The 14,767-nt window shown below is 42.3% G+C and overlaps 1 protein-coding gene across 1 annotated transcript in view; it reads right to left on the bottom strand.

Annotated features, from left to right (window-relative positions):
• The window catches only part of LOC126176362 (uncharacterized), a 1,325,137-nt gene that overhangs the window by 933,080 nt on the left and 377,290 nt on the right, over positions 1-14,767 (bottom strand). The window contains exon 3 of the mRNA XM_049923517.1: positions 388-496. Coding sequence (XP_049779474.1) covers positions 388-496 — 109 coding nt within the window. The remainder of the gene's footprint in view (positions 1-387; positions 497-14,767) is intronic.

Genomic DNA, 14,767 nt, shown 5'->3' with positions numbered 1-14,767 from the left:
GATGCAGCAAAAGATTTATTAATCTTAACAGAGGCTTTTCTTCAACAGTACGCCATTTCGTTCTGAAGTTAGTTGCCACATCTTGAGTATGTCTCCAAATGCAAACTGAAGAGCAGATACGAAATACCGCCGATCTAGATCACTGGATGAAGCACAATACTGGACAGTTAATGGTGCAAGGTATAACTGTTTTCTTGTAATACAAGAAAAAGAACAGCGAGGGTGATTAAGAGACGCCCTATCTTGTGACTGCTCCAGACACTGGCAGGACGTTAAGATTGTTGCCGTTAACACTTGTAATGTGTACGCACACACACACAAACACACACACAAACAAACACACACATACACACAGTAGGCGCATATGACGAATTGGGTGGTACTCACTGCGGCTTGGAGATCTCGTCTGGCTTGAGGGACTTCTCGTCTGGCGGCGTCGCGGCGGATGCGTCAGGAGCCGCGGGTGCAGCCTGCCGGCCCGGCGCCATCTTGGTCACTGCAAACGTACAGAAACACACTGGTCAGAGAAGGCTCGAGACTGCATCTCTGCTGTGTACAGCAGTTCCAGTAACCAGCGACAGGCAGCGGGAAACGGAAAAAGCCATGAACAAAGAATAAAAATTTCAAAGTAGTGCGCCTATCACAGTTGTATAAAGTTGCACCGAGCTGAACTGAAGGGATTCAGCTATCAAGACGTACGTGTTAGGCATACTTCGAGATTTTACTGAGGTCTACCGTTCACTAATACGCTCTCAGGGAAAAAAAGCGCCGCACTGCGAAGGATTTATCCGAATGGGACCGCGTTGATAGATGTGATGTACGTGCACAAATAAACAAATGATTACAATTTCAGAAAAATTATAGGATTATTCAGCTGAAAGTGTTTCTGCTTCACAAATAGAGCAATTCAGAAACTAAATTTGGAACGGTAACGTCCTTATTCATAATAGATTAAGTATCATATTTACTTATGATAGAAATTTCTAATTAAAGCACTTGATTAGCTTAATTGAAGAACATATATATACCAAGTTTCAAGACTTTAGTGTAAATAACAATCAATACAAGGACTCTTAAAGAGGTGTTTCAGAGGTAACGTACTACTGTCGATTCAGTTCTAAAAACTACAGCCAGCAAATTGTAAACGCAGTCGAGCTGAAACTTTCTCAAAACAATAACGCAAACTTAACTTTATTTATACAAAAATTATGAAGCTTGCAAATTTTTACACGACAGAGATATTAACTAATACGTGCCCGGAAAGGGGGCCATTTAGATGCTGCTGCCTGCGCTTACGACTGTTGATAGCAGATTTTCTGTTCGGCGGTGCGCTGCGCCCCTGTATAAATACAGGCAGAGAGGCAATTGGGAGACTGAACCGAGCTATCAATCCGTCCGCGTCAGACACACGCTCTGTCTCGGACGACGTCAGAGCTTGGCACTAGCCAAACGCGTTTCCGACATTAGTAAGAAGTGAACTCGCGAGGGCTGTACACCGTCCTGGATCGTTTATATTTCATGGAAGTAACAGTTTGTGTGTCTACCGTAACCTTGACAAAACCGTGTGGCAAGTGTTGACATTATTTTCCATTTTCTTGCGAGCAATTAACTTTGATGGCTAGAAGTCAGGGAAACAGACAATCTTACTTGGAATTTACCGTAGAGGTCATCTCTAAACTTCTAATAGTCCTGTTCCTAATAGGGACATTATTATTATTATTAATATTATTACTATTATTACTGTTGTTGTCAGGAATATTTTTATGTCCGTGCGTGGGAACTTTTACTATGTTAATTAGTTCCAACTCAAAAATTTATTAATAGTCGTAGTTCCTGCTTCCGTTGCGTAGATAGCAAGTAAGAACATTTTCTTTCGGTGAGCACAAGAATAATGTGGACTTGCAGACTGGAAATTATAATCAGCATGTTCTCCGTCGCTTTCTGGCTGAGCCCAAAGTAGTTTTCAGGCTCTTGTGAAAACAGCGACAAAAAATCCACCCGCCGCCTAACAGCCCCAATGACGTGAAAAACTGGGAGCATTCTCACAACACCTGACCGGCATTCATAGCCACATTAGGTTTACGATGGAGGTAGGGACCGATCTTGCATTGCCTTTCCTTGATACCCTCATTGGCCGGAAAACCAATAGACACCTCACCCACAGCGTGTACAGGAAACCAACACACACGGATCAGTACCTGCGCGCTCTTAGCTACCACTATAGGACACACCATCTGACATTAAAACGTGGCGTTCTGAACACCCTCGTCCACCATGCTAAGGTCGTCTCTGATGCTGAATATCTGCCTCTATAATTACGAAACCTCCGAAGAGTCTTCCTGGAAAATGGCTAAAATCAACGCCCGGTATTACAGGCTATTTCTGGTGACACACGCAGGAAAAGCACCATTGAAGAAGGGAACAAGAAACTTGGGTTTTTCCTTTCTCTGGCACAGTATTGGGAGAGATGAACCGGCTCCTGAAGCGGCAAAACATTTCATCAGTGTTCAGGCCCCCAACAAAAAAAAGTACGAACGCCAGTGAGGCGTGTGAAGGACGATCTAGGGCTTAGAACGCCTGGAGTGAACTGAATACCGGTCGGTGTTGCTGCCAGTACGTCGGCCAAACAGTTCGCACTGTGGACGAACGCCGGGCGGAAAATCAGCCGTGCCAGAACACACTTAAGAAATTCAACACCGAATTCTATTCGACGGAACATGTCTCATAACGAGGACAAAGGGAATTCGGGATTGCGTCATAAAAGAAGCGATAGAAATAAGCGGTAAAAAGTAGGCAATGGTGAATTTAATTTGCCATGTCCTGTTTCTATGCGTATGCACGTTGATAAATACTACTGCTCGCTGCTTATACGTGATGAAAGATTTCATAAAATGATTCTTGTAAAGGAAGATATAAGATGATGCAAGGGATATTGTCAATGATGTAGTCGAAAGGAACTATGATGTTTTTGACACATTGTTCTCGTCATAATTGTATCTATGTGTAACTCTGCAGCACGTGACAAAAACGATGATCCTGTAATTCTAATCACACGAAAAAGGTACAATGCAAAAAAATGGCCACAACGATGAAATTATCGATGTGGAAAGACCGTTACGTGTAAGATAAAGCCACCGAAGTGTTCATTGGAAATCAAGAAAGCAAAAATAAACTAAAGGATATCTACCTTGTCCTTTCGAAAGGAACTGTCTTGGTTTTTCCGCCTAAGTAATGGAAAGATATCTTACATACTTAAATCTCGATAGTCGCAATTCCCATGTCTCCAGTGCGTGTGCAATGTTTCAACTCGAACTCCACCTTACTAAGGAAGTTTAAATATTGCATGATATAACCAAAATGTTCCGAGAGTATCATAATTCTACTAAGGATAAAAATGCCTTACCGAATTTTAAGAGTCTTCGGTTGCACTGAGAAACGGGAAGGAATCGACAGAGCTCGTATTTATGGAACCCGAAAGAAATACTCACGCTTATAAACGACATTTCAGGGGGAATAGTCAGTATTCTGAGATATGACACGAATGATTACTCGAAGCAAAAAAAGAAAAAAACGTCTCTAATACCATACCTTAACAGCTCTGACCATTTTATTTTCGTTACCTTGAAGAAAAAAGTCTGTTCTACTGCTCTTTGCTTTCCTTATTTGGGGAGGAAGTAGTAACGAAAAAAATAAGTAAAAATTGTCAAGTAAACTTGGACTGTACAATACATGCCTTAGGAGTTACGAGAACGTGTTCAGTGGAAGAGAGATGCTTCACAGTAGCGAAGACGATTAGGTACTCATAGCTCTTAACGTGTGCTCTTTAGAGCCCATGTTAACTCGAAATTCTTTTCATGTTTGGTCCAGCTTTCAAAAATAAGGAAATTAAAGAGCTTGAAGTGCAACAGATATTTGTCACAGTACCGAAGATGAAAAAGTGCTCATAGATATTAAGAAATGCATTTTAGAATTTTAGAGACCATATTTACTAGACATTTGCTTCTAAGTCATATCCTTGAACACTGACCATACTTCCTGAGGCACCTAGTATATGTCACAAATGTTATCATTATGATTTTATTCTCTCGTTGCTATCGGTCTCAAAAGGTAATACAGAGATACCGCATTCACTATTGACTCCTGTTGTCACAGTAAAGCGTAGACATCTTACCTACAAAGGATGTGACTATGATGCAAGTTAGCAGGCTAGCGCTGTTTAAATCCAAGTAGAATAAATGTACAACAATCTTTAATTTTTCATGTTCCGCAGCTTTCAGACATTTTCTGTACATCATGAGCTGCATATGATGCTGCTGCTTATGGGTTATAAGCCTGAAAAAGGTTTTTGGAAACAAACATTTCTGGCTCAATTTATGGTGTATAGAGAATGTTCTTTAATAAATGTGAAAAATAGAAGCAAAACGTACGCTGTGAAACTTGATTTCCTCGTTCGTAGTAACTTCAACGCAAATTTATGTCTCCTTGAGTAATGACAACAATGTAATAGCATATTTCCAAAACTCGAGTTTTGCAAGGCAAAGCACTGCTAGTGTCTTTCACAGAGGGCCAAGAAAACATTTTTTGTGGTGATTTTCCGGTAGAGAGGGGAGCACTCAGCAGCCCATCAGCGGCACCGGCCGCCGTCGGCAAATTTGATTTCGGCGAGTGTCCGCGCATTAGCATACAGATTGTCCCCGCACGCCTCAGCTATTCAGGGCAGTAAGGCGGCAAACAGCGTACCACGGTCTGGACCGAGACAGCTGAATCCAGTGGTCCTCGCCTGGTATCTGCACGAATTGGCAAATACAACTCAGCGAGCGGTGAAGAACCCACGACGACACAAATGACTGAAATAAATTTTATACCGAAGTTTACATCGGTTTTGTTGTTGTTGTGGTCTTCAGTCCAGAGACTGGTTTGATGCAGCTCTCCATGCTACTCTATCCTGCGCAAGCTTCTTCATCTCCAAGTAAGTATTGCAACCTACATCCTTCTGAATCTCCTTAGTGTGTTCATCTCTTGGTCTCCCTCTATGATTTTTGCCCGCCTCTTTGCCCTCAAATACTAAATTGGTGATCCCTTGATGCCTCAGAACATGACATACCAACCGATCCCTTCTTCTAGTCAAGCTATGCCACAAATTCCTCTACTCCCCAATTCTGTTCAGTACCTCCTAATTAGTTACCTTATCTGCCCATCTAATATTCAGCATTCTTCTGTAGCACCACATTTCGAAAGCTTCTATTTTCTTCTTTTCTGAACAAGTTATTGCCCATGTTTCACTTCCATATATGGCTACACTCCAAGCAAATACTTTCAGAAAAGACTTCCTGATACTCAAATCTACACTCGATGTTAACAAATTTCTCTTCTTCAAAAAGGCTTTCCTTGCTATTGCCAGTCTACATTTTATATCATGTCTGCTTCGACCATCAGTTATTTTGCTCCCTAAATAGCAATAGTCATCTACTACTTCAAGTGTCTCAATTCCAAATGTAATCCCCTCAGCATCATCTGATTTAATTAGACTACATTCCATTATCCTCGCTTTGCTTTTGTTGATGTTCATCTTATATCCTCCTTTCAAGACACTATCCATTACGTTCAGCTGCTCTTCCAGGTCCTTTGCTGCCTCTGACAGGATTACAGTGTCATCGGCAAACTTCAAGGTTTTTATTTCTACTCCAGCGATTTTAATTCTTACTCCAAATTTTTCTTTTGTTTCCCTTACTGATTGCTCGATATACAGACTGAATAACATCGGGGATAGCTTACAACCCTTTCTTACTCCCTTCCTATACACTGCTTCCCTTTTATGGCCCTCAACTCTTATAACTGCCATCAGGTTTCTGTACAAATTGTAAATATCCTTTTGCTCCCTATATTTGATCCCTGCCACCTTCAGATTTGAAAGAGAGTATTCCAGTCGACATTGTCATAAGCATTCTCTAAGTCTACAAATCTAGAAACGTAGGTTTGCCCTCCCTTCATCTATTTTCTAAGATAATTCATAGGGTCAGTATTGTCTCGCGTGTTCCAACATTTCTACGGAATCGAAACTAATCTTCACCAAGGTCGGCTTCTACAGGTTTTTCCATTTGTTTATAAAGAATTCGTGTTATTATTTTGCAGCCGTGACTTATTAAATTGATAGGCCAGTAATTCTCACACCTGTCAACACCTGCTTTCTTTGGGATTGGAATTATTATATTCTTCTTGAAGTCTGAGGGTATTTCGCCTGTCTCATACATCGTGCTCACCAGATGGTGGAATTTTGTCAGGGCAAGCTCTCCCAAGGCTATCAGTAGCTCTAATGGAATGTTGTCCACAACGGGGCCTTGTTTCGACTTAGGTCTTTCAGTGCTCTGTAAAATTCTTCAGGCAGTATCATATCTCCCATTTCGTCTTTATCTACGTCCTTTTCCACTTCCATAATATAGCCCTCAAGTACATCGCCCTTGTATAGACCCTCTATATACTCCTTCCACCTTTCTGCTTTACCCTCTTTGCTTAGAACTGGGTTTCCATCTGAGCTCTTCATATTCATACAGGTGGTTCTCTTTTCTCCAAAAGTCTCTTTAATTTTCCTGTAGGCAGTATCTACATTACCGCTAGTGATATATGCCCCTACTTTCTTACATTTGCCCTCTAGTCATCGCTGCTTAGCCATTTTGTGCTTCCTGCCAATCTCATTCTTGAGACGTTTCTATTCCTTTTTGCCTGCTTTATTTACTGCATTTTTACATTATGTCCTTCATCAATTAAATTCAATATCTCTTCCGTTACCCAAGGTTTTCTACTAGCCCTCGTCTTTTTACCTACTTGATCCTCTGGTGGCATCACTATGTCATCTCTCAAAGCGACCCATTCTTCTTCTACTGCATTTCTTTCCCCTGATTCTGTCAGTCGTTTCCTAATACTCTCCTTGAAACTCTCTACAACCTCTGATTCCTTCAGTTTATGCAGAACCCATCTCCTTAAATTCCCACATTTTCGCAGTTTCTCCAGTTTTAATCTACGTTTACATCGATAACAATACGAAAAGTATTGCGTTCACAGAACTGTACATGATGGATGAGGATCCACAAGACGTGGAGGTCCCACATGCTGCAGCTGGAGCTCGTAAACGTCATGTAATTGAAAGAAAGATGGTTTAGCGCTACACAGCTGTGCGTAAAATGATGTGTAATTTTTGTTTAAAATTTACATTCATTTTTAAAAAATTTTATAGTCAGTTTAGATACGAGGGGCATTCAATAGCTAATGTAATATATTTTCTTCCTCGGCCATTATCGGTTGAAAAAAAAAGTGGAATTTCTTCTGGGCATCGTGGAATGTTCCCACTTCACCCCCTATAGTTTAGAAAGTTCTGAAAAGTGGCGGCGTTATGTGTAGCCTTCGAAATGGCATCTGTAACTGATGCGCGTTACAGGCAGAGAGCTGTCACTGAGTTTCTTTTGGCGGAAAATCAGTGTATCGCAAGTATTCATATGTGCTTTCAGAATGTCTATTGAGGGCTAAGAGTGAACAAGAGCACGGCTGGTCTCTGGGCGAGACGCCTGCCATTATCAACAACGTCGCGCAAACCTATCCTGTCTCCCGCGTGACAACTGACCACACACAGCTGTGAGTCCTGTAATGTTGGAACGTGCGGTCACTCTCATTCGAGGTGATGCAAACGAACCTCTCCTTCTCCATGACAACACAAAGCCTCGCCTAAGTCTACGCACATTTCAATGGATTCTTCTCTGCATACTGCCTACAGCCCTGATCTCGCACCCTCTGACCTCCATCTTTTAGGCCCAATGAACTCTGTAGGAAGTAGTATTTGGATGCTGTGGGGGTCCGACGTCGACCAGGAGAGTGGTTCAATGCGGGCATGAGGGCCCTCCTAGTAAGGTGTCGCACTGACCGGAGATTATGTTGCAAAATTGGGTTTTATAACTGAAACAGTGGGGAATAATATCGTCTATTGGAATCCCGAATAAAATCAATCTGCTTTCAGATAAATGTGTTGCATTACTTACTGAACGCCCCTGGTACATACGATCGTCAAGTAAGTATGTCTTGCTAAAGTGGCACACACGAGGTGATTTCAGAGAGTAAGTTACACATTGTTGTGCCAACACAAGAAAATTTAATTGAGTTCTGCACTGCGTTTGGAAGTGACACAGATAGACATCACTACAACTTTAATGTGTTACAGCGCCCAAACTAAGACTTTCACGCCACATTTGGTTTGCGTGGCAGACAAACTCACTAAGTTTTGTTTGTTGTGTGTGTTGCACGTTGTCATGAGTAAAGCACAATGACAACGATAAAAGAAAAGGCTTTGTGTGTAGAATGGTTTAAACAGATCAAACAGGACATAGAGATCCAATGGAACTTCCAAATACGGTGTAGGAAGAAGCCAGCCTCACGAACTTGGATACGCTGGTGGTACACGATCTTTATGCAGCCGAGGACAAGTGAAGACGAAATAAAAAGGTTACAGTTGAAACTTCCTGGCAGATTAAAACTGTGTGCCGGACCGAGACTCGAACTCGGGACCTTTGACTTTCGCGGGCAAGTGCTCTACCAACTGAGCTACCCAAGCATGACTCACACCCCGTTCTCACAGCTCTACTTCTGCCAGTACCTCGTCTCCTACCTTCCAAAATTAACAGAAGCTCTACTGCGAACCTTGCAGAAATAGCACGACTTTCTTTCAGGAGTGCTAGTTCTTCAAGGTTCGCAGGAGAGCTGTTAAGTTAGGAAGGAAGGAGACGAGGTACTGGCAGAAGTAGAGCTGTGAGAACGGGTCGTGAGTCGTGCTGGGGTAGCTCAGTGGGTAAAGCACTTGCCGGCTAAAGGCAAAGGTCCCGATCTCGAGTCTCGGCCTGGCACACAGTTTTAATCTGCCAGGAAGTTTCATATCAGCGCACAATCCGCAGCAGAGTGTCTCATTCTGGAGGTTACAGTTGGTTTTTCAACGTTCACAGCCGAAGTCTGTTCAAAACGCGAAGCAGAACCTGCAAATACCTAGAGCGAATGTGCGTGGGGCTAGGATACGTTTACAGATACGAACTGCAGCTGTTGCAGACCTTTAAACCAGACGACAAGCCACAATGTACCCCCTTCACGATAGTCTTTGCCTTTATTTGCTCTTGTGGGAAGCCATACTGGGCTAACATTTCAGTAAGGTAGTGGAAACGACGGATATTTCTTCAGCATCTCTTTGTGCTTCCCAAACCCTACCTTGGCTAGCAAGGTCACCAGATCTATCGACAATAAAGAACGTTTGAAGCATTATGGGCAGGACCCTCCAGTCAGCTCGGGATTTTGACGATCTAACCCGCCAGTTGGACAGAATTTGAAACGATATCCCTCAGGAGAACTTCCAGCAACTCTGTCACTCAATGCCAAGCCAAACAACTGTTTTCTGACACTATTATCATTTGTTTGGATGTACATGTACAGGACATCTACTGATTTCTGTCCCATTCGAATAATTCATTTATGGTGTGTAATTTTTATGCCTTAGAGTGTACTATGAAAACTGGAGGCCAAATGACAGGGAACCCACACTGCAACCGGATATTTTTATTTTTTATATATGTATATTTATCGTACGTGAAGTACATAATTCATATATCAGTTTCTCAAAGCAGCTCGATGCTACTCTCTAATATTCTCGAGAAAATACCCTATGAAGTTTTCCTGCCATCCTTAATATCCTTAAGTCAGACTGATATTTCGAATGATAGCACGGGACTTTGACAGAATGATTACCCTCCAAGTAGAAGACATGGGTTCAATTCAAAATTAATTCAGAAATTTTGACAAGGGTGCAGGTTCCACAATCATTTCCGTGGAATACAAAATACATTGCGAGAGAAAAATTAGAAACGTGCTTCTTTAATTTAAAGGATCTTTGGTAACAATCGTCTGTAAAAGATCAGTGATTAAGAATATATATATATATTAAATCATTACAAATGGTTCAAATGGCTCTGAGCACTATGGGACTTCACATCTGAGGTCATCAGTCGCCTAAACTTAGAACTACTTAAACCTAACTAACCTAAGGACATCACACACATCCATGCCCAAGGCAGGATTCGAACCTGCGAACGTAGCAGCAGCGTTGTTCCGGAATGAAGCGCCTAGAACCGCTCGGCCACAGCGGCCGTTTCTTAGCGTTTTGCCGGCCGGAGTGGCCGAGCGGTTCTAGACGCTACAGTCTGGAACCGCGCCACCGCTACGGTCGCAGGTTCGAATCCTGCCTCTGGCATGGATGTTTGAGATGTCCTTAGGTTAGTTAGGTTTAAGTAGTTCTAAGTTCTAGGGGACTGATGACCTGAGATGTTAAGTCCCATAGTGCTCAGAGCTATTTGAACCATTTTTTTCTTAGCGTTTTATCAAGCGTAATGTGGGAATCGCACCCTATGGTAAACACTATACCCTCTGTACTTCACTGCTGCCACTACACATGATGGGAGGCAACGTCCTTCTGGCAGTCGCCAACCCTAAACCCTTCCATTGAATTGCTTCCAGCGTTATTAATGATTCCAAATTACTCGTTTCCAGTTACCCACTGTCTAGTGGTGTCTCTCTGTAGATTACCTCAACCATCGCATATCACTGACTACAATGAAGTGTGTGTGTTTTATGTGTAGCTGCACGACCATTGCACCTCATTAACCGTAACTCCATACGTTGTCATTGTGCTACCACTTTGGCGTCTCTGTGGCACCCACAAGTGGTTCTTCCACTGATTTCATGCATTTTTTAGAGCCGCCATCCTCAGTGCTCGACAGAGACTGTAAATCATACACTACGACTACCTTGGCATGCGTTTGCTACCTTTGTTTCTTCACTTTTCCACTTACAGTCTCATCACAAAATGACATCGCAGTACTTCTTAAGTCTTTTTATAATGGCGGTACCGTCAGTCAGACACCTACTAATCAAGTCCGCATTACGTTGTAGTATCCGCATACTGCTGATGAATCATTGTATTATATCTGAAGAGATGAGCAAACGTTGAGTAAGACAAAACAAGGTCTTTTATTACGCTACTACTTAAGGAGAATATTGAAAGGTGACAGAGGTATAGTCATTCCACTTTATATTTTAGCGAGAGGTGCTTCAGCTGGTAAAAGTAGCATGGTAGACGTGTTCCGAGAGGAAAATGCATTTGCCTCAGCTGACAGATGCTTCTGGTGGCAGTCGACAAAGCGTGGCCCGAATGGATGGCGTGAGCAATGGCGTCTGCTGGGGCTGGGCTTCATTCAGACCCCTAATGCAGGCACTCAGCACCTGCTACCACTGACCCGGGCGCGCGCGGTGACAGCAGACACACTGCCCTTAATTTATAACAGGCAGACGGAGCGTATAACGGAAGTCCCAAACTCAGTATTAAAGAAACTACGTCCAACTTAGTTTTTCTATTATGAAACGTAGCAGGAGGTTGCTACCTTTGGTTCGATTTACTCTCCATCTAAGAGTTGTGTTCAAAAGCTAACATGAATTTTGGTAATTTCGGGAGGTTCGTAATAATCCAATTCACGCGATTTTTCTCGTTGTATTGATTAACTAGCCTTCATCCTCGGCTTGTCCGCCCCTGGTAGCTGAGTGGTCAGCGCGACAGACTGTCAATCCTAAGGGCCCGGGTTCGATTCCCGGCTGGGTCGGAAATTTTCTCCTCTCAGTGACTGGGTGTTGTGTTGTCCTAATCATCATCATTTCATCCCCAGCGACGCGCAAGTCGCCGAAGTGGCGTCAAATCGAAAGACTTGCACCAGGCGAGCGGTCTGCCCGACGGGGAGCCCTCGTCACACGACATTATATATATACTCGGCTTCACCCGCATATGTGTTCGGCACACCACCTTCTTCTCCTCACCGTATTCACCTCATCCTCCCTCTGACTGTCCACCTCACCTCCACATTTCTGTCTATCTCCTCCTCCCCAACTTCTCTCTTTATCTCCTCCATCTCTATTTGTTTAATTCCTCCACTCCCTCTCTCTCTCTGACCAATCCTCACCACTCTTTCTCTTTCGATCTCTGCTTCCACGTCTACATCTACCTCCTGTATCTCCACTTACCTAATGTAACTCCCCCTCGACCACTCTCACTATCAATTGTCCTACTCCCCTTCATTCTGTCCATCCTCTCCTCTATCTGCCTCAACCTATCCAGACAGCCTTGCTCTTCAGCAAGTGTGACCCCTCCTCACAGCTGTACGATGGAGGCCAATACTCCTCCCACAACACACCTGTTGGACGGCAGGATACGTATCAGGGGCTTGAAAATAATTTATTTATCGCTGATGTACAGGCTGCCATGCAAAACAGATCAGTATACCAGCCTGTTGTGAAGGACAGCCTATACAGCATGGGCTAGAAGAAACACATTTTTGTCTGTGTTCCTGCTCCTTTTCGAGCTGAGAAGTTGTAAATACCTTCGCGCTGATACTTATGAGGCCTGCTGTTTGTGTGCTAAATATGGTTGAAATCGATCCACTTCTTTTTGGAGTATATCCCAGACATTCACACATAAATAAACTACTTTACATATGTAAATAACAGATATATCTGGAAAACATCAGTACTCTATTAGCCTTAATGGATACTTAGTTCTTTGTCAACTACCAAAGAGGTTATATGTATTATGGAAATGTACGCTATTATTTATTTCCTCCTAATGATCCATGGACATTGCCTAGATGGGGGTGGCTTGCATACCTTAAAGATATAGACAGCAGTACCATAGGCTAGACCAACCTGCAGCTCCTGATGATGGGCAACAGACTTTTCACTGCTTGCAGCGACAACTGTGTGGATCATTGTTTCATCTAGTCTTGTAACATTAGTTAAATGGTCATGCTGTGCTGGTACCACGAATGGAAGAAAACAAGGGGAAAATCCAGTCTTGACTTCTTTCCCGAGGGCATGCAGCTCTATTACATAGTTTAATGAGGTTGGTATCATGTGGCATAAAATATTCGAAAGGTTAAATGCCATAACCAAAAGCATTTACGGAAACAAGAAACTGATAACATAAATTTTAGAAAATCTCTTCTGAAGGTCTTTGTATAGAATGTAGCCTTATGTGGACGTGACAGGTGGACTATAAGAAATTCAGACAAGAACAACACAGAAGCTTATAAAATTACATACCACATAAGGGTGCTAATTAATAAAAAATCACGAGGTACCGAAACTGATTGCGAGGAAAAAATACATTTATGGCACAAACTAAAAGAAGGCATTCTGAGGTATCAAGGAATTTTCACTCTGGTAGGAAGTATGTAGCGGTAAAAATTTTAGAATACAGTGAACAGGTTCAAAAAGATGTAAAACGCCATAGTTACGCAGGGATGAAGAGACACAATACATTCACCAGGAGAGTTGCATTGATATAGTCGTCGTACTGAACACTACAACACAATCTAAACAGATCAGAAAATCTGTATTGGATTTTGGTATATAACGGACTTTTAGATATGTTAAATATTGCTTTTTGTGAGCCAGCTATCATTAGAACAAAAATTTACTAGTGGAGAAGGTCGTGAAGACGACGAGCCTCCAGTATGTCCCACCATATAAGTAACTGTATAAATCGTAGAGAAAGGGAAAAAATGATTAAGAATTATAACTGAGTCACAGTCGAGAGAAATTGCCGATGACGTGCATAACAATTGGCTCATTCCATGGAATTTATTGAGATTCTTTTTTGGCTATGAAGCTCGTAACAACAAAATTTGTAGCCAAATTTTTGAACTACGGCTATGCAAGTTGCTCAGGAGTCGCTAGACGAAATCAACAACGATGAACAACTACTGAATAGTGTGATAAGAAGTTACAGGCTACAAAATGTGGGAAAATGGATACGACGGTGAAAGCAAAGCTCAATCGTACCGACAGATGGAGTCAAAGGCGAAGGTTGCCCACACGGTGTTCGATTTAAATGGCATAGTGCAGCATAAGCTCTTGCCAGAAGATCGGTCAATAAGAAGCTCTCCTTACAGTTTATAGACCGAAAACAAAACGCTGTTATTTGTGGCGACAAAATTAATAAATTTGTACCACGATAACGCACCTGCTCGCACTTCTTTCCTTGTTCGTCAATGTATGGCCAAATGCACTACTATAATGACGCCTCAGCCTTCCGAATCGCCAGAAATGGCCTTAATAACTTAAAGAAATCTATCCCAAAGTTCGAGTTCCAGAAGAGTTTTGGGGACCGGAAAAGTCCCCGGCATTAGTGTATATTACCTGGTGGGGACTATTTTGAAGCGTACATTGTTGATATAGACAAAGAAATTAAAATTCTTTAAAAACAAGGGAAATTACCGCAATTTTTTGAACGTACTTCGTAATTATTTCGTTTCTACTTTCAAAGGAAACTTGTGGAACACTTTCAGACCAAAACTAGATTATTTAAGCGATAGCGGTGAAGGAATGTAAATATTTTAGTACTAAGTAACATCAATCAACGAATACAAGGTTGATCGTGTAGATGTTTGTTAACCATTATGCAACTGATACAAAAGATCAAATGATGTCTGCAATACTAAACAGATTATCTTTTTTCGAGACTCACGCGGATATGAGACTCACAGATAAATAAAGGCGTGAGCGGAGAATAGCAGTAACCGTTATCTGTATTGAAAACATAGAGAAACTGGCCTCTCTTCCAGCAACAGCCTACCGTTAGTCGTTGGAGCAATGACGTGGTACACGTGACTGGAATAAGGCGCGGGTCGTTCCAGTCGCGAAT

Source organism: Schistocerca cancellata, chromosome 3, assembly GCF_023864275.1.
Source record: "Schistocerca cancellata isolate TAMUIC-IGC-003103 chromosome 3, iqSchCanc2.1, whole genome shotgun sequence".
NCBI classification, from domain to species: Eukaryota; Metazoa; Arthropoda; class Insecta; order Orthoptera; family Acrididae; genus Schistocerca; species Schistocerca cancellata.
Note: the sequence above shows the minus strand (reverse complement) of the source record. Positions and strands in the feature narration are given on the sequence as shown.